General features: G+C 45.6%; 1 protein-coding gene across 10 annotated transcripts in view; it reads right to left on the bottom strand.

Moving 5' to 3' along the window:
- PRR16 (proline rich 16) overlaps positions 1-27,636 on the bottom strand; it is a 589,987-nt gene extending 562,351 nt beyond the window's left edge. For 4 of the 10 annotated variants that reach the window (XM_063964188.1, XM_063964190.1, XM_063964189.1 and 1 more), the window contains exons 1-4: positions 27,396-27,636; positions 26,942-27,048; positions 24,608-24,669; positions 12,986-13,093 (exon numbers count right to left, since the gene is read on the bottom strand). In XM_063964188.1, coding sequence (XP_063820258.1) covers positions 12,986-13,093; positions 24,608-24,669; positions 26,942-27,044 — 273 coding nt within the window. In that variant the 5' untranslated portion in view covers positions 27,045-27,048; positions 27,396-27,636. Of the gene's footprint in view, positions 1-12,985; positions 13,094-24,607; positions 24,670-26,903; positions 27,049-27,395 lie in introns of those variants that run through there. The other 6 variants (XM_063964192.1, XM_063964194.1, XM_063964195.1 and 3 more) reach the window with 6 other exon arrangements.
- Between the last annotated feature and the right edge of the window lie 348 nt (positions 27,637-27,984).

The raw sequence follows: 27,984 nt of genomic DNA, 5'->3' as shown, positions 1-27,984 counted from the left end.
CTCAAGTCTCCGTTCTCAAGTTCTACAGTCCAACAGCGTCTAAAACCCCTGCACTTCAGTTCCTCACACCATCAGCGTCTCAGTCTCCGTTCTCAAGTTCTACAAACCAACAGCGTCCAAAACCCCTGCACTTCAGTTCCTCACACCATCAGCGTCTCAGTCTCCGTTCTCAAGTTCTACAAACCAACAGCGTCTTAAACCCCTGCACTTCAGTTCCTCACATCATCAGCGTCTCAGTCTCCGTTCTCAAGTTCTACAAATCCACAGCGTCTAAAACCCCTGCACTTCAATTCCTCACATCATCAGCGTCTCAGTCTCCGTTCTCAAGTTCTACAAATCCACAGCGTCTAAAACCCCTGCACTTCAGTTTCTCACATCATCAGCGTCTCTGTCTCCACTCACAAGTTCTTCAATCATCTGTGCTATTAATCATCATTCATAAGTTCCACAAGTTATCAGTGACTTTTAAACATCACCCACAGTTTCTTTAATTACCAGCATCCCCAATACTGCTCACTAAACCCTTCAGTGGGTCTGGACATTTCCTTCATTTATTCCTTTTTGGCATTTGACTTTAAGTTGTTTTCCTCTGCAATATAGCTCTTTAATATTTCATCAAACTCCACTGTCAGCGTCCTGTATGAGGAAATCCTATATCAGGCCTTCCCTTTTCCAGCTCAGTTGTGGTTCCTCTTCCCAACCATCGGAAGAATCCCCGAGTTCACAACACCCTCAGTCTAGGCCAGTGACAGTATACTCAGGCCACATGGACCCGGGGAATCGGAACCCAGAGGCAAGCGCCATGCAGGACCTAGTTTCCCGAGTACAGAGTCAGGAAGCAGCACAGAATCAGGTGATGCATTATCTCCAGGAGTTATCTGGTCGGCTGGATCAAATCCAGACTTCGCTGGCTTCAGTGGTTCCAGCTCCAGTTCCAGTATCGTCTCCAGTGGTTGTCTCTGGCAATGTTTCCTCCTTGTCTGGAACCAGGTCACGCCTTCAGCTTCCCACTCCTCGTTATAACGGGAATCAAAAAAATTGCCGTGGATTCCTCAATCAGTGTGAGGTACATTTCAAACTCCTCTCACACAACTTCCCTACTGATCGGTCTAAAGTGGCATACATTATCTCGTTACTTGAGGGTTCAGCTTTGGAGTGGGTGTCACCGTTGTGGGAGCGCTCAGATCCGTTAGTTTCCAGTTATACCAACTTCTTGGCCTCATTCCGAAGGTTCTTTGATGAGCCTGGCAGGACGACTGCTGCCTCAGCTGACTTGCTCCGAGTTCGACAAGGCTCTCGTACAGTGGGACAGTATGTAATTCACTTTCAAACTATAGCTTCTGAACTGAGCTGGAATAATGATACCCTTCGGGCTGCTTTTTGGAACGGGCTCTCGGATCGTTTAAAAGACGAATTGAGTACTAGAGATTTGCCAGATTCCTTGGAACAGTTGATCTCACTCTGTGTAAAGGTGAATCTTCGTATGCAGGAACGAGGTGGTGAACGTAGTTGGTCTGACCGGTCGAGGCTCCGATCTCTTCCTTCTAAGCAGACAGTCAATTGCAGTCCAGACGAACCCATGCAGATTAATCGGTCTCGGCTGTCCCCAGAAGAGCGTCAGCGTCGGCGTGAGGGTAGACTTTGCCTCTACTGTGGAGCCGCAGATCATTTCCTCAAGTCTTGCAAGTCTCGCCCGGGAAACGGGCAGTCCTAGCTTGTTCCGGAGAAGTCAAGTTAGGGGTTGTTTCTCAATCTTCTCCGGCAGTGGACTGTCTACTTTCAGTATCTCTGTTTTCTGAGTCTGAAGTCAAAACCGTTAAGGCACTGTTGGACTCAGGAGCTGCTGGGAATTTTATTTCCCTTTCCTGCGCCCAGAATTTGGGCTTGACGTTACAGTCGGTCGAACGACCTATTACGATAACTTCTATTAATGGTACCCAAATTCCTAATGCTCTGATTACAAGTCATACTATGCCAATCAAGCTGCAAGTGGGAGCTTTGCACCAAGAACATCTGGAGTTCCTTGTGATTCAGGAGATGTCACACGATCTCGTCCTTGGTCTTCCCTGGCTCAAGCTTCACAACCCTCACGTCGACTGGAGGTCGACACAGATAATTTCTTGGAGTCCTTTCTGTCACTCGAATTGTCTTACTCCTGTCTACCCACTTCGTGCATCGTCTAAGTCGGACGTAGAGCTTATTCCAGAGGCTTATCGGGAGTTTACAGATGTCTTCTCGGAACAGGCGGACGATAAATTACCCCCGCATAGACCCTGGGATTGTCCTATTGAGCTTATTTCGGGGAAAATGCCACCGCGAGGTCGTACCTATCCTTTGTCAGTACCTGAGACTCAAGCCATGTCAGAATATATCAAGTCTAAACTGCAGAAGGGATTCATCCGCCCTCTACTTCCCCAGCGGGAGCAGGCTTCTTCTTTGTGAAGAAAAAAGATGGAGGCCTGAGGCCATGTATCGATTATCGTGGTCTAAATGAAGTCACCATTAAGAACAAGTATCCTTTGCCGCTCATCACGGAGCTTTTCGATAGAGTTCGCGGAGCTCGAGTCTTTACTAAGCTCGATTTAAGGGGAGCTTATAACTTAATACGTATCCGACAAGGGGACGAATGGAAAACGGCCTTCAATACTAGGGACGGGCATTATGAGTACCTGGTAATGCCGTTTGGCCTCAGCAACGCCCCCGCCGTCTTCCAGGGATTCATTAATGAAGTTTTTCGGGACATGTTATACCGAAATGTGGTGGTATATTTAGACGACATCCTGATATTTTCGAAGAATCTCTCTGAGCACAGAATACAAGTTAAGGAGGTACTCCTTCGGTTGCGATAGAACCATCCTTATGGCAAGATTTCCAAGTGCACCTTTGAGGTCCCATCTATTCCATTTCTGGGCTACATTATTTCAGGAACAGAGTTGCGTATGGATCCGGAGAAACTTTCTGCCATTCGGGACTGGACTCAGCCTCTTTCCCTGAAAGCAGTGCAACGATTTCTAGGGTTCGCAAATTACTACCGGAAATTCATAAGGGGTTTCTCTACTATTGTGGCGCCTATTACTGCCCTAACCAAGAAAGGGGCTGACCCAAGCCATTGGTCCTCTGAAGCAGTAGCAGCGTTCGCTCAGTTGAAGGCAGCCTTTATGACCGCTCCGGTACTTCAGCAGCCAGACTTCCTAAAACCATTCTTTCTGGAGGTTGATGCTTCTATGGTAGGCATAGGTGCCGTACTTTCGCAGTACGCTCCAGATGGGAAGTTACATCCGTGTGGTTTCCATTCTCGCAAGTTCTCCCTTGCTGAATTAAATTACACCATTGGAGATAAAGAGCTGTTGGCAATTAAATCTGCCTTAGAAGAATGGAGATATCTTTTGGAGGGTGCTAAACACTTAATTACGATTTTTACGGATCACAAGAATTTACTGTATCTCAAGACGGCCCAGTGCTTGAATCCCCGTCAAGCAAGATGGGCGCTCTTCTTTGCTCGATTTTCGTTTGTCATTAAGTACCCGGCTGGAACTCTTAACACCAAGGCGGATGCCCTATCCCGTTCCGTAATGGCTTCGGATGAGGAGAATACCGTTGAAAAGGCGTTGATCCTCAGTTCCGTCTCTATCTCTGCGGCTCCCACTGTGTTGGGTCCTCCTCCGGAAGAATGTCTGTGCCAGCTAAATTTCGACCAAAATTGTTGCAGTGGGCTCACATTTCCAAGTTTTCTGGCCATCCGGGAGTTCAAAAGATGTGGGAATTTCTGCGAAGATCTTATTGGTGGGACACTATGAAGAAGGACGTCCAAGAGTATGTCAACTCGTGTCCTCAATGTGCTCAGCACAAAACTCTACGTCTGCCTCCTGCGGGATTGTTGCACCCACTGTCCATTCCTAAGAGGCCTTGGACTCATATTTCTATGGACTTTGTTACTGAACTACCTCTCTTTAAGGGTCATAACACCATCTGGGTGATTATCGACCGATTCTCTAAGATGGCACATTTTGTTCCGTTGACCGGATTACCATCAGCTTCTAAGTTGGCTTTGTTATTCATTTGGGAACACTTCCGCCTGCACGGGTTACCTCTGGAAATAGTCTCGGATTGAGGGGTACAGTTTACGGCAAGATTCTGGAGAGCCCTCTGCACGGCTCTACAAATAAAACTCAAGTTTTCATCTGCTTATCATCCACAGACCAATGGGCAAACTGAACGCGTCAATCAAGATTTAGATACTTTTCTCTGTGTTTACCTCTCTCCCTCACAAGATAATTGGGTGGAGTTGTTGCCTTGGGCCGAGTTCGCCCATAACCATCTATATCACTCCTCGACTGGTGAGTCTCCATTTTTATTAATTACGGATTTCATCCCCAAGTTCCGGAATTACCCATTTGTCCTCCAGAAGAAGTTCCTGCTGCAGCCTCTACTCTCCGGCATTTCAGTCAAATCTGGAGTCGAGTTCATGCCAACCTCAAGAGAATTTCCGGTCGCTATAAGTTCTTTGCAGATAGGAAGCGACGGGCAGCTCCTCAATACAAGGTTGGTGACAGGGTATGGCTCTCTACCCGCAATCTCCATTTAAAGGTGCCCACTATGAAGTTCGCTCCAGGGTTCATTGGTCCTTATCCCGTGTTACAAGTCTTGAATCCGGTTGCCTGCAAATTGGGGTTGCCTTCCCATCTCCGGATACCAAATTCCTTCCATTTCTCTTTTCTTCGCCCTCTTGTTTTGAACCGGTTTCATTCCAAGTCCCCAAGGCCAACCTCTGCAGAGGCTGAAGAGGGTACGGACTTTGAGATCAAAGCTATTCTTGATTCTCGCTATCTTCACAAGAATCTACAGTATTTGGTGGAATGGAAAGGTTTTGGCCCCGAGGAAAGGAGCTGGGTCAAAGCTACTGAAGTTACGGCTCCCCGACTGGTGCGGATGTTCCATTCCAGACATCCAACAAAACCTGAAAAGTGTCCAGGGGCCACTCCTGGAGGAGGGGGTACTGTCACACACCAGAGGTGGCATTCGCCGCGCTTACCACTGCGTGTCTGCTGGTCGGTATTGTGGCCTCTGCCTTTGGTGGGCCATGGGCTCCGGCGTCTGGTTGGCACGGCTACCGGCGGTTCTCCGGGGCATTGGCACTGCCATGACACCCGGCATTACGTGGACGGGGGGAAGGTGACGTCATCAGACTGCTCCGCCAATCCAGCGCTGGTGGGAGATTCAAAGTCAGACGCCGGACAGAGCTTCAGTGCCTGAGTATCGTCTTTCCCTGACGTAGATGCCAGTGCTCTTGTTCCCGGCAAGGATCTCTGCAGTTGTACTCCAGTGTCTCCGGCATTTCCAGCTGCCAGTTCGCTGCACCGGCTCCAGTGTATTCAGCGGCCGGTAAATCTCTCTGCGTTCCAGTCATCCGTGCTCCTAGGAATCAGCGTCTCAAGTCTCCGTTCTCAAGTTCTACAATCCAACAGCGTCTAAAACCCCTGCACTTCAGTTCCTCACACCATCAGCGTCTCAGTCTCCGTTCTCAAGTTCTACAAACCAACAGCGTCTTAAACCCCTGCACTTCAGTTCCTCACATCATCAGCGTCTCAGTCTCCGTTCTCAAGTTCTACAAATCCACAGCGTCTAAAACCCCTGCACTTCAGTTTCTCACATCATCAGCGTCTCTGTCTCCACTCACAAGTTCTTCAATCATCTGTGCTATTAATCATCATTCATAAGTTCCACGAGTTATCAGTGACTTTTAAACATCACCCACAGTTTCTTTAATTACCAGCATCCCCAATACTGCTCACTAAACCCTTCAGTGGGTCTGGACATTTCCTTCATTTATTCCTTTTTGGCATTTGACTTTAAGTTGTTTTCCTCTGCAATAAAGCTCTTTAATATTTCATCAAACTCCACTGTCAGCGTCCTGTATGAGGAAATCCTATATCAGGCCTTCCCTTTTCCAGCTCAGTTGTGGTTCCTCTTCCCAACCATCGGAAGAATCCCCGAGTTCACAACACCCTCAGTCTAGGCCAGTGACAATGTCCACCACACTTCGCTGAGGGCAGGCCACAGTCCCACTGTCATGCTCTGGAGTTTTAAACAGAGATTCTTACCACTGCTGTGTTTGTCCCGGCTAGGGCTGAGATCCACTCCTACATATGACTGCCTCCATCGTACTGCCAGTACATCTCCAAACCAGAATTCTCTCCAGAATTGGGACATGTGTGCAGCCATGTTGGAATCAGTCACCTGTCCTCTTTAAGCCAGTCAGAGCATTGCTCCTAGTCAGCTGACGAGGGGTTCGTGCCATAATATGGATTACAACAGTAGTCAAATAGGGGTGTCCACTGTGTACTAACCCTACCTCTGCCCAACACAACTGATGGTCTCAAACACATTAAGAAGGCAAGTAATTCCACAGATTGACTCTTGACAAGGCACACCTGTTAATTCAAAAACATTCCAGGAGACTACCTCATGAAGCTGATTGAGAGAATGCCAAGAGTGTGCAAAGCTGTCATCAAAGCAAAAGGGGGCTACTTTGAGGAATCTAAAATATAAAACATATTTTGATTTGTTTAACAACATAATTTCATGTTTTATTTCATAGTTTTTATGCCTTTAGTATTAATCTCCAATGTAGAAAATAATAAAATAAATTAGTGATGTGCACCGGACATTTTTCGGGTTTTGTGTTTTGGTTTTGGATTCGGTTCCGCGGCCGTGTTTTGGATTCGGACGCGTTTTGGCAAAACCTCACCGAAATTTTTTTGTCGGATTCGGGTGTGTTTTGGATTCGGGTGTTTTTTACAAAAAAAAACTAAAAAACAGCTTAAATCATAGAATTTGGGGGTCATTTTGATCCCATAGTTTTATTAACCTCAGTAACCATAATTTCCACTCATTTCCAGTCTATTCTGAACACTTCACACCTGACAATATTATTTTTAGTCCTAAAATTTGCACCGAGGTCGCTGGATGGCTAAGCTAAGCGACACAAGTGGCCGACACAAACACCTGGCCCATCTAGGAGTGGCACTGCAGTGTCAGGCAGGATGGCACTTCAAAAAAATAGTCCCCAAACAGCACATGATGCAAAGAAAAAAAGAGGCGCACCAAGGTCGCTGTGTGACTAAGCTAAGCGACACAAGTGGCCGACACAAACACCTGGACCATCTAGGAGTGGCACTGCAGTGTCAGGCAGGATGGCACTTCAAAAAAATAGTCCCCAAACAGCACATGATGCAAAGAAAAAAAGAGGCACACCAAGGTAGCTGTGTGACTAAGCTAAGCGACTCAAGTGGCCGACACAAACACCTGGCCCTCTAGGAGTGGCACTGCAGTGTCAGACAGGATGGCACTTCAAAAAAATAGTCCCCAAACAGCACATGATGCAAAGAAAAAAAGAGGCGCACCAAGGTCGCTGTGTGACTAAGCAAAGCGACACAAGTGGCCGACACAAACACCTGGCCCATCTAGGAGTGGCACTGCAGTGTCAGGCAGGATGGCACTTCAAAAAAATAGTCCCCAAACAGCACATGATGCAAAGAAAAAAAGAGGCGCACCACAGGTATAGAATGTAGATGGATAGTATACTTAATGACGACACAGAGGTAGGTACAGCAGTGGCCTTCCGTACTGCTATATATAGTATACTGGTGGTCACTGTGTCAGCAAACTGCAAAACTAAAATGCACCACAGGTATAGAATGTAGATGGATAGTATACTTAATGACGACACAGAGGTAGGTACAGCAGTGGCCTTCCGTACTGCTATATATAGTATACTGGTGGTCACTGTGTCAGCAAACTGCAAAACTAAAATGCACCACAGGTATAGAATGTAGATGGATAGTATACTTAATGACGACACAGAGGTAGGTACAGCAGTGGCCTTCCTTACCGTACTGCTATTATATATAGTATACTGGTGGTCACTGTGTCAGCAAACTTCAAAACTAAAATGCACCACAGGTATAGAATGTAGATGGATAGTATACTTAATGACGACACAGAGGTAGGTACAGCAGTGGCCTTCCGTACCGTACTGCTATATATACTGGTGGTCACTGTGTCAGCAAACTGCAAAACTAAAATGCACCACAGGTATAGAATGTAGATGGATAGTATACTTAATGACGACACAGAGGTAGGTACAGCAGTGGCCTTCCGTACTGGTATATATAGTATACTGGTGGTCACTGTGTCAGCAAACTGCAAAACTAAAATGCACCACAGGTATAGAATGTAGATGGATAGTATACTTAATGACGACACAGAGGTAGGTACAGCAGTGGCCTTCCGTACCGTACTGCTATATGTACTGGTGGTCACTGTGTCAGCAAACTGCAAAACTAAAATGCACCACAGGTATAGAATGTAGATGGATAGTATACTTAATGACGACACAGAGGTAGGTACAGCAGTGGCCTTCCGTACCGTACTGCTATTATATATAGTATACTGGTGGTCACTGTGTCAGCAAACTGCAAAACTAAAATGCACCACAGGTATAGAATGTAGATGGATAGTATACTTAATGACGAAACAGAGGTAGGTACAGCAGTGGCCTTCCGTACCGTACTGCTATTATATATAGTATACTGGTGGTCACTGTGTCAGCAAACTTCAAAACTAAAATGCACCACAGGTATAGAATGTAGATGGATAGTATACTTAATGACGACACAGAGGTAGGTACAGCAGTGGCCTTCCGTACCGTACTGCTATATATACTGGTGGTCACTGTGTCAGCAAACTGCAAAACTAAAATGCACCACAGGTATAGAATGTAGATGGATAGTATACTTACTGACGATACAGAGGTAGGTACAGCAGTGGCCTTCCGTACTGCTATATATAGTATACTGGTGGTCACTGTGTCAGCAAACTGCAAAACTAAAATGCACCACAGGTATAGAATGTAGATGGATAGTATACTAATTGACGACACAGAGGTAGGTACAGCAGTGGCCTACTGTACCGTAATGCTATATATTATATACTGGTGGTCACTGGTCAGCAAAACGCTGCACTGTACTCCTCCTATATAATATTATACTGGTGGTCCCCAGTCCCCACAATAAAGCAGCACACTGAGCACAGATATGGAGTGTTTTTCAGGCAGACAACGTATACTGGTGGTCACTGTCTGCAAAACTCTGCACTGTACTCCTGCTATATAATACAGCTGCTCCCCAGTCCCCACAATTAAGCAGTGTGAGCACAGATATATGCAGCACACTGAGCACAGATATGGAGCATTTTTTTCAGGCAGAGAACGGATAACTGGTGGTCACTGATCAGCAAAACTCTGCACTGTACTCCTCCTATATACAGCTGCTCCCCAGCCCTCCCCACAATTAAGCAATAGTGCACAGCACAATCAAGTTCAACAATAACGGAGAGGACGCCAGCCACGTCCTCTCCCTAACATTTCCAATGCACGAGTGAAAATGGCGGCGACGCGCGGCTGCTTATATAGAATCCGAATCTCGCAAGAATCCGACAGCGGGATGATGACGTTCGGGCGCGCTCGGGTTACCAGAGCCATACAGGAGAATCCGAGTATGGCTCGGACCCATGTAAAAAGGGTGAAGTTCGGGGGGGTTCGGTTTCCGAGAAACCGAACCTGCTCATCACTAAAATAAATAAAAACCATTGAATGAGTAGGTGTGTCCAAACTTTTGACTTGTACTGTACATATATACAGTATATATATATATATATATATATAGTGTATATACTTACCTCTTCCCAGCTAGTAATCAGTACTGGTTGTGATCCGGGAAGGAGGCTGTCACTAAGCAATGGCAGTGTTCCACTACACTGCAGATAAAATTCTGTAACGCAGGTGATGGGTGATGTTGATGAGGGGTCGGGGTCCCCCACCTTGATAGTCAATATTTACAGCAATATGTCTCGCTAGTAGTTATTTTATGATCTCATGTGATCATCAGACAATGACACCCACCAATAAAAATTAATAAATTACATTTTATATAGATGAGGAAGCGGGCGGTTGGTGGCGGAAGGGGTGGGGTCGGGGGCAGGGATTCTAGTGTCCACAGATCTTTCCCATCATGTGTACAGAAAACAGGGATCTAATCATTTAATATGGTGGGGTTTCTCATTTTAAAATAGGCTGTTAGTGAATAGACTCAAAGAACTACTGGTCCAAATAAAAATTGTAAATGTACTGAAACGACTGGATATGTTATGATATGAAAATCCTGTGTTCCCACTGTACTAACTACCTATTCTATTGAATATTGCACTCGGTATGTAATTTCCTTTAGCTCCTGTCTGCGTGCCTCTATTTCATTTCATAAACAACACTTATTGTATGATACAAGGTGTCAGTGATTACCTCTATTTTATATTAATTGGTCAAATTATCAATACTTATTCTTATTGACTGTGTATGGAGCAAAACTAGATATGTATTTTACCTCAATGAGTTACAGCATCTTTCTCAAGAATACAAAACAAGCTACCCCAATGGATTTAGTAGTCGCTGGCCATTTGGGGAAAAGATAGATTTCTGTATTCCAATCAATCCCTTTCATGCAATGAATATGCCAGTGAGATAGAAACTGGAAACAAATAGCATAGAATAAATGGTGCATTGCTTATTCTATGTATAAAGAGCAACAGAGAGCAGTTCAGTGCTACTAATACGCCTGGCGTCACTTGCTATAAACTGCCAGGGAGCACAGCCAATTATTTCAAGAGTTTGTTTTAGTAAGGAGATGATGTAAACATTGAAATATGTGACAAATTCCTGTACTGTGCATAATACAATGGTTTCACATCATACATGCAAACCACCGGGGTCCTAAACGTAAGATTGCTTCCAGCAAGCCAAAATATTATAGCATGCCATAAAACGGATGAATACAATAAATGGTTGGCATCAGACTCACTTGCCAAGGGGCTTGGCGGTGTACATTGATATAGAAGATATTTCTATGCAAGATGAATTAGTGCCATAAGAAATAAAAATATTTCCTCTGAAATGGTACTCATAAACACACACGTACACACACACACACACACACACGTACACACACACACACACACACACACACACACACACACACACACACACACACACACACACACTGGTAACACTTTCACAACCAGAGGTTTACGAGCCCTATCAGAACCATTTTTCCTGTTAGCACATTCCTCTTAACATGCTAACTGCAAACATATTTAATTTTAAGGCAAGGTCAGCTTTCCATCTGCATCTCATTTTTCACATTATCATTAGTTATCTACCAAAATAAAATTTTTCATCTGGTATACTTAGGCATTCTCACATAACATTAAATTGGGAACTTGAGTGAGTGTCACTGGCTGAAGGGTGGTATCAGGGAATTAGTAGTGGGGTGGAATAAGAGACCCTAGGCCATGAGCTGGCGTAGGTCACAGCGAGGTACTATATAAAAATATAAGTGATAAAAACTATATTATAGTAACTATTATAAAATTATAGTAACTATGTTATAAAAACTAGATTATAGTGACTATTCTCTTTATTTTTAAGTAGTAGGGATACCCGGCGTTGCCCTGGTTGAAGAAAGGACTTTGAAGTACATCTACAGCCTTCAGTTTTTTTTCATTGTCTCCAAATTGATAGAAAAGTGGTCCACATCGATGCAGATGGTTAAAACTTGTTGTTCTTGTCAGTAACAAATAGACCCTCAATGACCTGAAAATTGTATCCATTTTCTCCCTGCCAAAAGGCAATGAATATTGCGGTGCATAATATGCTCTGTTAGATTCTGCAATTAAATTACATCCCCCAGATATCTTTTGGAGTACGATGTACCTGCGTTGACACTCTTGGCCAACAATGCTGACTGCTAATTGGCCATTGGGGCATGGAATTGATCTTGATGTTCACCAGCAGGTTTGTTGTCAGCATGGATGATCACTCTAAGATCTGATGGCATCTTTTCTAAGACACTCTTAAAGCTCTTGATGTAGTTACTGGTAGCATGCAACATTTCATTAACTTAAGACTATGTGGAAATCAATGGCAGGAATATTTTCACATTGTCTTTTTGATTCCTGGTTCCTATCTCCAGTTGCTTACTCTTTATGTACTGTGTAATTGGGCTCTGCGGATCCCCTGTGGTGCCAGGTAAATAAATAATAATAATAAGTAAATTTGAAGGAAATTATGATTCTTATTGGAAAGTGGGAACAGTGATCCTACTCCATGGTAGATTTGACCCTGAACTTTACATTTTCCATACATGTACTGTATTTTTAATTATTCATTGAACCTGTTGCTCCAAAGGATGTAATTTGGAGAACAGAGAGTTACATTTTGAATGTCTGAGCAAAACACTTTTGATTTATTGTGTGTTCCAGTAACCTGGTCAGATTACACCACCATGGCAGATTTGGTGGAGCTGAGCTAGGTACAAAACTCTGTCCATGCAATAAGATACGCATCAAGGCATTTTTCCATATGCAAGGGCCCCCGGGGCTCACCCTTTCTACTGCCTGTAATGGTCACTTGTCCATAACAGGCAGGCAGAAGAAACTGGGAAGTAAAAGGGATTGAATAGTTGCCAATAGAGCTGACTGGACTGTGGCCATGTGAGTGATGAATTAACTAATTAACCACTACAAATAACACTATATCTAGTCCCTTGTGCTGGAACATGTGTTCTTCATGCCTTGTGAACACCAAATCATGGTATACTGTACATCAGTCTGGAAAATTGTAACAGAAAATATCCATTGACTGTATTCATAATAAGGGAAACACCGGCGTTTACAGGGTAATTCCAAACAATGTGAATTTGTTTTATATGTGGTTTCACAAAGTGAAAAATAACATAAAAAAAAGTAAAATAAAAATTGACCTCATAGGAAATCTTTACAAAATCATTCACTGGACTGTAGCAAAAGTAAAAATGTCACTTTAGCACCCATTCTTCTATCGTCAGGGTGTTTTATAATAAGAAAAATAACTTACTAACTTTCTGTACCTCCACCAGAGATCCCAACAGCGGCATATCCCAACATCTGTGCAAGAGGATGATGTCATAGGACTTGCGAGATGCGGCATCATGAAGCCCATCAACTGAAATTATTTATTCATTTATTATTTGTTACCAGTTATGTATTTACAGAGAATATTTACATAGAAAAATAGAAACATAGAATTTGACAGCAGATAAGAACCATGTGGCCCATCTTGTCTGCCTCCCCTTTTTTTTTTACCATATTGTTATTTTAAACCTTATTTGATCCTTATTTCTTTGTAAGGATATCCTTACGTCTATCCCATGCATGTTTAAATTGCTCTACTGTCTTAGCCTCTACCACCTCTGATGGGAGGCTATTCCACTTGTCCACTATCCTTTCTGTGAAGTTATTTTTCCTCATATTTCCCCTGAACCTCCCCCCCTGCAGTCTCAGTTAATTTGCATTTGTATTTGCCCATTCACATCATTCTCTGCCTCAGTGGAGCTAACAATCTATATTTCCTACCACAGGCGCGCGCGCACACACACACACACACACACACACACACACACACACATTCTTTTTTGTCAGGAGCCAATTAACCTACCAGTATATTTTTAGATTGTGGGAGGTAACCCGGAGAACACAGAGGAAACCCACGCAAGTATGGGGAGAATATACAAACTCCACACAGTTAGGTCCGGGTTGGGAACTGAACTCACATCCTCAGTGCTAACCATTACACTGTGTTATGCACACCAGTGCCAGCAGGAAAGTACTGGTGTCAGAACTGTTATGCACTCCAGTGTCTGCAGGAATGTACTGGTGTTTGAACTGTTATGCAAAACAGATGGACTCACAGACAAACTGGGGAATATGACATAACGTACACAGAAGGTGATAGGGTAACAAAATACACACAAAGTGAACAGAGAAGCCCAGAGGCTAAGGAACTGGGTATCTCCCTTGTATTAGAACTGCTAAGATGGAAAAAGCAAGATGTTGTGTTTTAATACGTAGAGAACCCGAAATGCTGTTGCTAAGGGCAACAGCAAAACCCTAAAGGGTTACCAACGGGTGTGGCAGTAAACTCCTTGATCAGAGATGGAATGATAGACACAAGGAGAATCTCCACAATCCTAATTCTCACTTGCAGTGCACAGGTTTTAGCTTACTGCCACTAAACTGACCCCTGACACCTAGCACAGTGAGACAGGATTAGACAGGCAAGTCTTAGAATACAGCCGCAAACTTGCTAAGTTCACAGAGTAGTAACAGAACCCCAGCAAGCTAAACGACTGACTCCAGTCTTACTGCTAGGTCTGGATTGGCAGAGTGTAATACCAAATTCCCAGGCCTATTTGCAGTAAGCAACAAACAAATACAAAGCTACACAGTACTGGCTAACTTTCATAAACTGACTAACCAACAAAGATTCAGCAGCATCTGCTTACCCTGAAAAGAGGCCTTATAAAGCAGGTGATGTCCACGCCCCACTCAGACCTCACAGACTGTGAGCACAAAAGCCAGCACCGGATCCCCTGCCGTGCACAGAGCCTATAACCACTGCACAGCAAAAGACCCGAACCGGAGTATCAGCTGCGCTCAGGTTACTCCACTAGCACTTGTCTCCCGGTTGCCATGACGACGTGGCAGCACAGGGCAGGAGACCCTAACAGTACCCCCCCTCTGACGAGGGGTCAAAGAACCCCTACCACCGGGTTTATCGGGGAACTGCGAGAAGAAAGAGCGTATCAGTCTGGGGGCATGAAGATCACAACTGCGCACCCACGACCGCTCCTCCGGGCCATACCCCTTCCAGTGCACCAAAAATGACAGCCGACCCCGAACCACCTTGGAGTCAAGAATCCTTTCAACAACAAACTCTCTCTGGCCACGTATCAGAAGAGGGGAAGGTCTTCCACTGGAAGAAGGATTACTAATCGCCCGTTTTAAAAGGGAACAATGAAATGTTTTATTGATACCCAAAGAACGGGGCAGATCTAACTGAAATGCCACCGGATTGATAACCCTGGTGATCTTATAAGGGCCGATGAACCGGGGCCCTAACTTATGAGATGGCTGTCTCAACTTCAAATTCTTGGTAGACAACCAGACGAAGTCTCCTAATTTGAAGCTGCAGGGTCTTTTCCGCTTATCAAAAACCCTTTTGGTCACTAATGACACAGACACAAGGGCTTTCTTCACTTTCCACCAAATACCTCTAAGGACCGAAACCACAGAGGAACCACCAGGCGTGGAGTCCAGGGGGTCAAAAGAATTGGCCTTAGGATGATGCCCATACACACAAAGGAAGGGAGAGATCCCTGTAGCAGAGTGAGCCGCGTTGTTATAGGCAAACTCCGCCATGGACAGATGAGCAACCCAGTCAGTCTGACACTTGGAGACATAACACCTGAGGAACTGCTCCAAGGACTGGTTCACCCTTTCAGTCTGCCCATTAGACTGCGGATGGTAGCCTGACGACAAGCTGACAGAAATCTGGAGATCGGAACAAAATGCCCTCCAGAATTTGGCCACAAACTGGGATCCGCGGTCAGAGACCACATCAAGTGGCAACCCGTGGAGACGCACAACATGCAGCATAAATAATTCAGACAGGCGTCTGGCTGATGGCAGCCCAACCAGTGGAACGAAGTGCGCCATCTTCGAAAACCTGTCAACGACAACCCAGATGGCTGTCATCCCCGAGGATTTGGGCAAGTCCACCACAAAATCCATTGAAATGTGGGTCCATGGCTTAGATGGGATAGAGAGTGGATGTAATGGGCCAACAGGAACCCCTCTAGGAGTCTTATTTCGGGCACAGATGTCACATGCCCGAACCCACTGATCCACATCCTTAGCCACCGAGGGCCACCACACCGCCCTAGATAGCAACTCCCGAGTTCTGGCAATACCCGGGTGACCTGCCGACTTCTTGGCATGGAATTCCAGGAACACTCGCTGTCTTAACCTAGGAGGCACAAACAAAAGACCTACCGGAAGGTCTGGAGGAGCCTGCTCCTGTGCTCTAAGGACTAATGATAAGAGGTCCTGGGTAATGCCCACTTTAATACATGATGGGGAAACAATGGGCAACGGCTCCTCGGTGGTCTCCTGGATTGGAGCAAAACTCTGCGAGAGCGCATCAGCCTTGATGTTTTTTGACCCAGGGCGATATGTTATCAAAAAATTAAAGCGAGCAAAAAACAAAGCCCATCGTGCCTGCCTGGCATTGAGACGCTTCGCTGACTCTAAATATGCCAGATTCTTATGGTCAGTGAGAATTGAGACCACAAACTTAGCCCCCTCAAGCCAGTGTCTCCACTCCTCGAGTGCTTCCTTAATAGCCAACAATTCCCGGTTACCCACGTCATAATTCATCTCGGCAGGCGAAAATTTACGGGAAAAGTAAGCACAGGGATGAAGGCGATTATCAGACACTCCCATCTGAGAAAGCACTGCCCCAATACCCATCTCAGAGGCATCCACCTCCACCACAAAAGGACGCTCTGGATCTGGGTGTCGCAGCACCTTGGCCGAAACAAATGCCCTTTTGAGACGGGCAAAAGCCGCTTTAGCCTCACAAGACCAGTGAGCAACATCCGCCCCTTTCTTAGTGAGTGCCACCAAGGGCGCCACTATAGACGAAAATCCAGCGATAAATCGTCTATAAAAATTCGCAAAGCCCAGGAAACGCTGAAGCGCCTTCAAACTAGTGGGCTGCACCCAATCCAGGACTGCCTGTACCTTGGAACCCTCCATTTGGAAACCTTCTGGGGAGATAATATATCCTAGAAATGCGATTTGCTGAACTTCAAATTCGCACTTCTCCAGCTTCGCCCCAAGCCGGTGGTCTCTGAGTTTCTGGAGGACTAAGCGTACATGCTTCCGATGTTCCTCCAGGGAATGGGAGAAGATTAGGATGTCATCTAAGTATACAACTAAGAATCTATCCAAATATTCCCTGAGCACATCATTCATGAAATCCTGGAAGACTGCCGGGGCATTACAGAGCCCAAAAGGCATCACCAAATATTCATAATGCCCTGAGTGGGTATTAAAGGCAGTCTTCCATTCATCCCCCTCTCTTATTCGGATTAGATTGTACGCACCGCGTAGGTCAATCTTAGAAAAAATGGTGGCAGTACGAAGCTGGTCAAACAAGACCGAAATGAGAGGCAGTGGGTATGAGTTTTTAATCGTGATACGGTTCAATTCCCTGAAGTCGATGCAGGGTCGCAACGAACCGTCCTTTTTACCCACGAAGAAGAACCCCGACCCAACTGGAGACTGTGAAGGTCTGATAAATCCCTTAGCCAAGTTCTCCTGAATGTACTCTGCCATAGCCTGAGTCTCAGGACGTGACAGGGAGTACAACCTGCTCTTGGGAAGCTTAGCATTTGGCAACAAATCAATGGCACAGTCATAGGGGCGATGGGGAGGTAGTACCTCTGCAACTTTTTTGGAGAACACGTCCGCAAAATCTGCATAACACCCTGGCAATCCTGGCAAACTTAGCTGCGAGAGCCTGACTGGAAGGCTCAAGCAACTCCTGAAACAATCAGTACCCCAACTAAGAATCTCCCCAGAGACCCAGTCAAATTGAGGATTGTGGGCCCTTAACCAGGGTAACCCCAACACCAATGGGGCAAAAGTACAGACAGTCACATAAAAGGACAATTTTTCAGAGTGTGTGGCTCCAATAAACAAAGAAATCTGGCTAGTGCAAGAGGTAATTTTACCTTGGGATAATGGTTCCCCGTTTAACCCACAAATCTCAATTTCCGATGCCAAGGGAACAGAGGGAACAGAGGGAACAGAGTGTTTCAGGGCGAATTGGCGGTCCATAAAAACCCCGTCGGCCCCACTGTCCACAAAGGCCTCAGTCTTGACAGTTTGACCGAGGATCTTCAAGGTCACCGGAATGATAAAAGTCTTCTTGGGAAATTCTGACTTCTGGCCTGACAGGATATTTCCCATCACCCTCAGGCCCTGAAGTTTTCCGGCTTTTCTGGGCATGATACTACCACATGACCTTTATTCCCACAGTACAAACACAACCCCTGCTGTCTCCTCCGCGTCTTCTCACGCGAGGAGAGGCGGGTAGCCCCATACTGCATAGGCTCCTCAGAAAATTCCTCAGAGTCTGAGGTTCCCTTGGGAAGGAAGGAAATCTCAGTCTCCCTTTCAAGCCTACGCTCTCTCAGCCGTCTATCCACCCGGATGGATAACTGCATGAGCTGATCCAAGCTATCAGGCAAGGGATATTGTACCAGTTGGTCCTTTATCTGGTTAGAAAGACCTCTTCGGTACTGGTGTCTCAGGGCTGGGTCATTCCACTGGGTATCATGGGCCAACCTCCGAAACTCCGTACAGTAAACCTCAACTGGCCTTCGCCCTTGCTTAAGGATCGAAATCTGAGCCTCGGCTGAGGCCGTCTTGTCAGGGTCATCATACAACATGCCCAGTGCCGTAAAAAAAGCATCAACACTTTTAAGCGACGGACAGTCAGGCTGCAACCCATATGCCCAGACCTGTGGGTCTCCTTGTAGCAAGGAAATCACTATGCCCACCCGCTGAATCTCCGACCCAGAAGACTGAGGCCTAAGCCGGAAGTATAGCTTGCAGCTCTCCTTGAAACAAAAGAACTGCGAGCGATCTCCAGAAAAACGATCCGGGAGATTTACTTTCGGCTCCTTAACCCCTGCAGGTGCTGCTGCTGCGGGAGCTCCGCCAGCAGCCTGGGAGGTGTGCATTTTAATGGACAAATCATTAAATTGTCGAGTCAGGACCTGCACCTGATCGACCACCTGTTGCAACGTATTTTGAGGGGTATGCTCCATATTCCCACAAAAATTTCAACAGGAGTATTAGGCTGCTGAATATGTTATGCACACCAGTGCCAGCAGGAAAGTACTGGTGTCAGAACTGTTATGCACTCCAGTGTCTGCAGGAATGTACTGGTGTTTGAACTGTTATGCAAAACAGATGGACTCACAGACAAACTGGGGAATATGACATAACGTACACAGAAGGTGATAGGGTAACAAAATACACACAAAGTGAACAGAGAAGCCCAGAGGCTAAGGAACTGGGTATCTCCCTTGTATTAGAACTGCTAAGATGGAAAAAGCAAGATGTTGTGTTTTAATACGTAGAGAACCCGAAATGCTGTTGCTAAGGGCAACAGCAAAACCCTAAAGGGTTACCAACGGGTGTGGCAGTAAACTCCTTGGTCAGAGATGGAATGATAGACACAAGGAGAATCTCCACAATCCTAATTCTCACTTGCAGTGCACAGGTTTTAGCTTACTGCCACTAAACTGACCCCTGACACCTAGCACAGTGAGACAGGATTAGACAGGCAAGTCTTAGAATACAGCCGCAAACTTGCTAAGTTCACAGAGTAGTAACAGAACCCCAGCAAGCTAAACGACTGACTCCAGTCTTACTGCTAGGTCTGGATTGGCAGAGTGTAATACCAAATTCCCAGGCCTATTTGCAGTAAGCAACAAACAAATACAAAGCTACACAGTACTGGCTAACTTTCATAAACTGACTAACCAACAAAGATTCAGCAGCATCTGCTTACCCTGAAAAGAGGCCTTATAAAGCAGGTGCTGTCCACGCCCCACTCAGACCTCACAGACTGTGAGCACAAAAAGCCAGCACCGGATCCCCTGCCGTGCACAGAGCCTATAACCACTGCACAGCAAAAGACCCGAACCGGAGTATCAGCTGCGCTCAGGTTACTCCACTAGCACTTGTCTCCCGGTTGCCATGACGACGTGGCAGCACAGGGCAGGAGACCCTAACACACTGTCCGTACTGGAATTAGCATAAATAAAAAAGCACATTCATTCCAGCTACACTACATTCTAACTACCCTACACAGGATGCTTCCTGGGTTTGTAAAGAAGCTGTGGAAAGAAGAGTTTGAAGGTTGCAAGAGGAGATCATCATAATATGATATGTAAAATCTGGAAAAAGCCCTGAATTCAGAAAAATAACATGTAAATAACATGTAATCCTATGCTTTCGCATTGCTATGGCACATAATATTTTGTTCAAATAATTCAAATATCCCGAACTAAATTGATCAGAAATGTGCCACAGGAAAGAATGGCTGGAAAGTTCACATACTATACAGATTTCAGTACTGTGCATTTTCACAAAGAATATATACACTTGCGACTGCATACAGACCATACTTGCCAACCCTCCCAACAGAGTTGGCCAGTTTCCCTGTATCACCTAATACCAAACTGAAGTGGGTGTTTGGGGGGTTTGATGATGTGGGTGGTTGGGGGGTTTAAAGTGGTTGATTCCCATAGACTCACACCATCCTAGCCCTTCCCCTCCCCCTTCCCCCCACATTGTAAAAAGCCACGAATGGCAACATTGTACAGTGGGGGATGAGGCCACATGACATGTAGCCATGTCTTTCACTGTGAAATGCTGGGGCAACAGTGGCGAGCAAGCAATACCATGTCTCATACCCAGTGCTAGAAGCCAGTATGTAGAGGTATGCCAGCAGACTGGCTGCCAGTTTGTGGTGGCCAGCGGCATTTCAAATTTGGAGCGGTCTGTGGCCTAGCAACCAATTTTCTGCTGACAGGTAAAAAATTTGACTACCGCAGAGGATTCTGTTAGCCAGGGAAGGGAGTACAGTGGAGTTCTGGGTGCTGTGAATTGTGCTTGGTGTTGTGCTGGCTGCTGTAATCTGTGCTGAGTGCTGTGATCTGTGCTGTGCTGGGTGCAGTGATCTGTGCTTTGCTCTGCTGGGAGAGGGGTGCTGGGTGCTGTGCTGCGTAAGGCGTGCTGTGATCTAGCTGTGCTGGTGGAGGGGTGCTGGGTGAGAGGGTGCTGTGCTGGCTTAGGCATGCTGTGCTGAGTGCTGTGATTATTACTGTGCTGGAAGAGGGTTGCTGGGTGAGTGGTGCTGTTCGGGAGAGGGGTGCTGTACTGGGTGAGGGATGCTGTGCTTGGAGAGGGGTGCTATGCTGGGTGAGGGGTTCTGTACTGGGAGAGGGGTGCTGTGCTGGGTGAGTGGTAATAGGTACCGTACTGTGGTCTGTGCTGTGCTGGGAGAGGTGTGCTGGGTGAAGGGTGCAGTTCTGGGTGAGAGGTGCAATGATTCTTGCTTGGAGAGGGGTGCTGTGCTGGGTGTGTGGTGCTGTGCTGGAATGGAGTGCTGTGTTTTGATGGGTGCTGTGATGGGAGACGGGTTCTGTGCTGTTAGGGGAGCTGAGAGGGGTGCTGTAATGAGTGAGGTGTTCTGTGCTGGGTGAGGGGAGCTGTGCTGTGAGGAGAAGGGTGATGTGCCGTGAAGTAAAAAGAGCTGTGCTATAAAGGGAGAGAAGCAGAGATGGAGGAAAGAAGATTTCCCAAAGAAAAGAAGGTAGAGCCAGTTATGGACAGCGGTGCCGAGAGAAGTGGGGGGGGGGGAGAGGGTACAAATTACATGGTCCCAGGTTTGATAGAGGGGCCCAGTGAGGGCCCCAGGCATCCTCCTCCTTAACTGGCAGCAGCAGCTACAGCTCTTCTCCTAAGCCCAGCACCCACTGCTGACTGCTGGGCTGCTGTGTGGCCATGGTGGCGCTTAAAATACAATTTTTTTGGTATTTTTTAAAAGGGTGCATGACCACGCCTCCTGTGAATAGGCCATGGACCCTGAAAAGTACCTGGGCTCAGCCAGACTCTGCCCTGTGTGTGTAATATCTATATACAGTATATACGTGTCTATCTATCTATCTATCTATCTATCTACATGTATCTATCTATCTATCTATCTATCTATCTATCTATCTATCTATCTCTAGCTGGCACTTTGTCCAAAATACTACACAATTGTCCGGGTACCGAAGTGGGATGACAGGTAATATAAGCAGAAATACTGTGGCACTCTTGGAATTTACTAATGTAACAATATATTCTGGTGATGACCGCTAATGCACTAATGTGCAAGTCAACATTTCAGTTTATTCAACTTTAATCATGGTAAGTCCTGTGGTATTTCTGCATATACTATATGTGTGTGTATACAGTGCATCCGGAAAGTATTCACAGCGCTTCACTTTTTCCACATTTTGTTATATTACATCCTTATTCCAAACTGGAATAAATTCATTTCTACCTTCAAAATTCTACACACAATACCCCATAATGATAACATGAAAACAGTTTATTTGAGATTTTTGAAAATGTATTAAAAATAAAAAACTAAGAAATCACATGTACTTAAGTATTCCCAGCCTTTGCACAATACTTTGTTGATGCACCTGTGGCAGAAATTACAGCCTCAAGTCTTTTTGAATATGATGCCACAAGCTTGGCACACCTATCTTTGGGCAGTTTCGCCCATTATTCTTCTTTGCAGCACCTCTCAAGTTCCATCAAGTTGGATGGGAAGCGTCAGTGCACAGCCATTTTCAGATCTCTCCAGAGATGTTCAATCGGATTCAAGTCTGGGCTCTGGCTCGACCATTCAAAGACATTCAAAGAGTTGTCCTGAAGCCACTCCTTTGATATCTTGGCTGTGTGCTAAGGGTCGCTGTCTTGTTGAAAGATGAATCAACGCCCCAGTCTGAGGTCAAGAGCGCTCTGGAGCAGCTTTTCATCCAGGATGTCTCTGTACATTGCTGCATTCATCTTTCCCTCTATCCTGACTAGTCTCTCAGTTCCTGATGCTGAAAAACATCCCCACAGCATGATGCTGCCACCACCATGCTTCATTGTAGAGATGGTATTGGCCTGGTGATGAGTGGTACTTGGTTTCCTCCAAACATAACGCTTGACATTCACGCCAAATAGTTAAATCTTTGTCTCATCATACCAGACAATTTTGTTTCTCATGGTCTGAGAGTCCTTCAGATGCATTTTGGCAAACTCCAGGTCGGCTGCCATGTGCTTTTTACTAAGGAGTGGCTTCCGTCTGGCCACTCTACGATACAGGTCTGATTGGTGGATTGCTGCAGAGATGGTTGTCCTTCTGGAAGGATCTCCTCTCTTTACAGAGGAATGCTGTAACTCTGACAGAGTGACCATCGGGTTCTTGGTCACCTCCCTGTCTAGGGCCCTTCTCCCCCGATTGCTTGGTTTAGACAGTTGGCCAGCTCAAGGAAGAGTCCTGGTGGTTCCGAACTTCTTCCATTTACGGATGATGGAGGCCACTGGGCTCATTGGGACCTTCAAAGCAGCAGATATTTTCCTGTACCCATCCTCAGATTTGTGCCTCAAGACAGTCCTGTCTCGGAGGTCTACAGACAATTCCTTTGACTTCATGCTTGGTTTGTGCTCAGGTATGCACTGTCAAGTGTGGGAACTTATATAGACAGGTGTGTGCCTTTCAAAATCATGTCCAATCAACTAGATTTAACACAGGGGACTCCAATTAAGCTGTAGGAACATCTCAAGGATTATCAGTGGAAACAATATGCACCTGAGCTCAATTTTGAGCTTCATGGCAAAGACTGTGAATACTTATGTACATGTGATTTCTTAGTTTTTTATTTTTAATAAATTTGCAGGTTGTCATTATGGGGTATATTGTGTGTAGAATTTTGAGGGAAAAATGAATTTATTCTATTTTGGAATAAGGTTATTACATAACAAAATGTGGAAAAAGTGAAGCGCTGTGAATACTTTCCGGATGCACTGTATACTGGATGTGTGTTTGTGTGTGTGTGTGTGTGTGTGTGTGTGTGTGTATACAGTGATAGCACTTACACGCTATAGCGCATACTTTATCCCAAAATTACAATGGAGGATCCACTTTCACAAAATGAATTTGTTCCAGGAAATGTACTCTACAACCAATACAGCTTTTATGTGAATGTCCCAGTATCCTAATAGTGAACACTTTTGTCCCTGCTGATTGGAGGTATGTCATGTTCCTGTGAGTGGGTACTTCTTGTGTGCTAGACATGCCCCCAAATTGGTGTAGCCATGCAACTAACAGGTTGTGGCCACACCCTCTGAAGGGGGGGGGGGACTTGGGAAGTTACTGTACCGAGGCCCAGGATTTCTCTTGGCAGCCCTGGTCACGGAAGAAGCCCCAGGGAAATAAAAGAAAGAAGAGGAGTCAAGAAGCTGAAGACCGGAGAGATAGCTTCTCCCAGTGCCATTGTAGGTAACTTTGACCACCTTCATTTATTTAACCCTTCCTAGACCACCAGGGATGTCGGGCACTAGACCTGTGGGTGTAGATAGACCTAAGGCCTGTGATGCATGTTAGATAGGCAGAGAGTCCGTGCCCCTGATATGTGACCCTGGGCACTAGGACCAGGTCAATGTGTCATTATTTTGAAGTAGGGGTAAAGAAATATCAGGGGGGCTCATGCCAAGTAAAGCCCCCCTGATATTTCCATAACCCCATTTCAAAATTTTCAATTCAACCACTGCTCATAGGAGCAGAACACTCTTGGAGGGGGTATAAAGAAAGTTTGCAAGTATGATGAAGACTCAGTCACACTTTACACTTACTTCTCTTAAAGCTTTATGCTATGGGGAAGAGAGAGGATTGCAATAATAGGGGATGTACTGTACAGTAAGTATATTCTGTAAGTCATCATGGGCAGGGACCTCTTCTCTTATTCTCTATCTATCCTTGTCACCAGTGTACCTTTTGTTCTCCTGTTTCCTCTTTCTCCACTGGTGATTCTGATCCTGTCTGTCTGATGGTTTCTGGGTAAAATAGTAATGTGCAAATGTTTTAACCTCACTTTAAATTCAAATACCCAACCTCTGCACTATCACTGAATTACACTTTCCAAGTTTTCTCCCAAAATGCTGCTCAATGAAGCCTTTTATGGATTAAATAAATTGTGTGTGTGTGTGTGTGTGTGTGCGTGCGTGCGTGCGTGCGTGCGTGCGTGTGTGTGTGTGTGTGCGTGCGTGGGGTGGGGGATAGGACATCTTGGTATGTTTTGAGCCGACATTGATCAAAGTGTGCTCATAAATGCTCTTCTCCATTGAAGTGTAAGTGTAAGGTGCAAATGCATTCCATTAAAAGTGTCTCTGCCAGCTCAGAGTTAGTAATAAGGTTGTTTTGCAGAGGGATCTAGCTGCATGTCCTTTTACAATGCATGACACCCCATCCATCTATCATTTCTCTCTCTGAAAAATAAACCATTCTAAAAGCCTCTCTATTGCTAGACTGGTCCATTGAGATACACGGGACCCCCCCCCCCCCCTCCCCCAGTGGGCCCCAAGGCCTGAAGGCCAACCCTCCTCACCCCTTCCTCTAGCATTCAGGTTTTAGACTATGCACTTGAATACATGTGTTACATTATAATGAACAGAACTACATGTATGCTGGTTTCATCACAGTGCATTGCTGTTATTAATCTGCTACATTATCATACATGCATTAGCAGTATTTACTAAACACAGTATATTTATAAAGGGGCCCAGAGGTACATGAGCCTGTAGAAACTGGAGACCAGACTGCTGCCTATTCCAGCAATTGTGCAATATAACTTTATTGTACAGTATGTAAATGTGTTCCTTTCCTTGCCCACCCTGGCTGATTTTTATATGCAATTACAATTATCCCGCAGATATTTACACAATACAATATGTGCGTGAGACAGACATTTGAGATAGGCAGCAGTGTGTGTGCAATCACCGATCTATAATTATCTTTTCTGGGATAATATTTACATGGTGCTTATGCTGTTTTAAGCTGTACTGTGAACATAATGTTCAGGAACAGTTTTCTTGCCCAGTCAAGCTTAAAATTGTTATTGTTGTTTTTATTTCTTGGTGTATGTGACAAATGGAGATAATGTGACTTGTGTGAGGTCCAAGGAAGCTACAGCTGTTTAGAACCAGAATCTAGATTTCCAATAAGAGCTTTATTTTTAAACTCAGGAAAGTCCCCAGACTTAATTTCGCCTGTACAATGCAGTTGAGCAATATTAGAAATATATTATTCTTGGTAAAGATGTGTCAACGTCAATGCATTTTATTCTAATGGTACCAGTGGCGTAAGTTCGTCCCAGTCGCCCGGAGGCATGATAAATGTTGGTGCCCCCCTACATATACACATACACACACATACCATATGTAGCTATTCGGCACTAAGGGTGAACAGTAGCAGCGTGCTCAGGTACCTTTCCCAGTAGTAATATAGATACACATACAAAGTGGACGCACACCAAGTCAGTTATTACAATAAAACAGACACCAGCATACCATTATAGTACACCTACAGTGCTCCCTCACCCGCCAGCAGGTCTCGATGGAGATGCTTTGGCGCAGTGGTGTGCCGATATAATTAGTGTTCACTGTAGGATTTTTTTTACGGCAGGGTGCTGATCACGGGGAGGGATGGGCAAACTTAGGTACATACTATAATGCTTGGTGCTCCCATACCTATGGGCCAAAACATGGACAGTGCGCGCCGAAGGCGCGCTCCAAAAATCTAGCGGCGTTGTTTCATAATAGGGGCCAAACACTTTATTACAACACGGTGGTGCACCTAATACACATTGCACCAGATAGAACCTCCTACACACTGCGACAGATAGAGCACGTTATACACACTGCACCAGGTAGAGAGCACTGAGGCACACTGCACCAGGTAGAGAGCACTGAGGCACACTGCACCAGGTAGAGAGCACTGAGGCACACTGCACCAGGTAGAGAGCACTGAGGCACACTGCACCAGGTAGAGAGCACTGAGGCACACTGCACCAGGTAGAGAGCACTGAGGCACACTGCACCAGGTAGAGAGCACTGAGGCACACTGCACCAGGTAGAGAGCACTGAGGCACACTGCACCAGGTAGAGAGCACTGAGGCACACTGCACCAGGTAGAGAGCACTGAGGCACACTGCACCAGGTAGAGAGCACTGAGGCACACTGCACCAGGTAGAGAGCACTGAGATTGAAGTTTACAGCTGCAAAATACTTACAAGGTTAATTTAGCCCAGGGGGACTCTCATGTGCTTACCGGGTCCGGCGGCGCACGGCTGGGTCTGGCGGCGTGGCGGGGTACGGCAGGCAGAAAACGGCGGGTTGGTAGGGCGCACAAAAACGGGCAGGGTGGGATTCATCTGTCTAAAAAAAGGTGCAGACACCTAGCGTGAACACTAGATATATATATAAAAAAAACACAAACGCCTCATTCACTTAAACACACACACACACACACGTCTCTTTCACTTACACACACAAGTCTCTCTTACATACACATGCCTCCCACTTACACACACATACATGCCTCTCACTTACATACACATGTCTCTCACTTACACACACACACACATCACTCACACACATGCCTTTTACTTGAATGCACAACTTTCATTAAAAACACACACACACCTCACTTAAAAACAAGCACACACAAAACACAGTGCTTCCCCCCAAATACACCTCTCCCCTACCCCCCACACAGTGTCTACCTTTGGCTTTCATCATCAGGCTGACGGAGCAGAGAGCTTCCCTCGGCTGGCTAGAAGAGGAGCTGTGCTCTGGAGCTCCCCCTAGCTGCAGCCAGTGCCATCTCTCCCTACAGGAGGCAGCTTCCGTGTCAGTGACTGCTCCTCCGTCCACAATAGCAGCGCAGTTCTCAGGCTGCGGGAGACAGTGGAGGAGATGCGCCCCCTTGTGGTCAGGAGCCCGGCGGCAGCCGACTCCACTGCCTCCCACAGTTCCGCCCCTGAATGGTACAGTAGATTGCAAAAAGTGTTAGAAATGGTACAGATTAACTACAGTCAAAAAAGTAAGATGTTCTCAATACCTCCTGCTATTATTGCATTAGCAGCTACAGTATAGAAGGCTCTAATTTGGGATGATATATTTGCTGTGTACTCATTTAATTTTTTTCATCTGCTAACAATGCTTGAAAGCAGATGTTCTATATTTAATAAATAATAAAAGGTACTTGCAGCAAATAGTGGAACCACATCTGAAAATACACTAAATATAGGTCACCAAACAAATGTTATTTTCTTTTTCCAAAATAACAGAAGATAACCATATTAGCAAATG

The sequence above is a fragment of the Pseudophryne corroboree genome, chromosome 1, assembly GCF_028390025.1.
Source record: "Pseudophryne corroboree isolate aPseCor3 chromosome 1, aPseCor3.hap2, whole genome shotgun sequence".
NCBI lineage: Eukaryota > Metazoa > Chordata > Amphibia > Anura > Myobatrachidae > Pseudophryne > Pseudophryne corroboree.
Note: the sequence above shows the minus strand (reverse complement) of the source record. Positions and strands in the feature narration are given on the sequence as shown.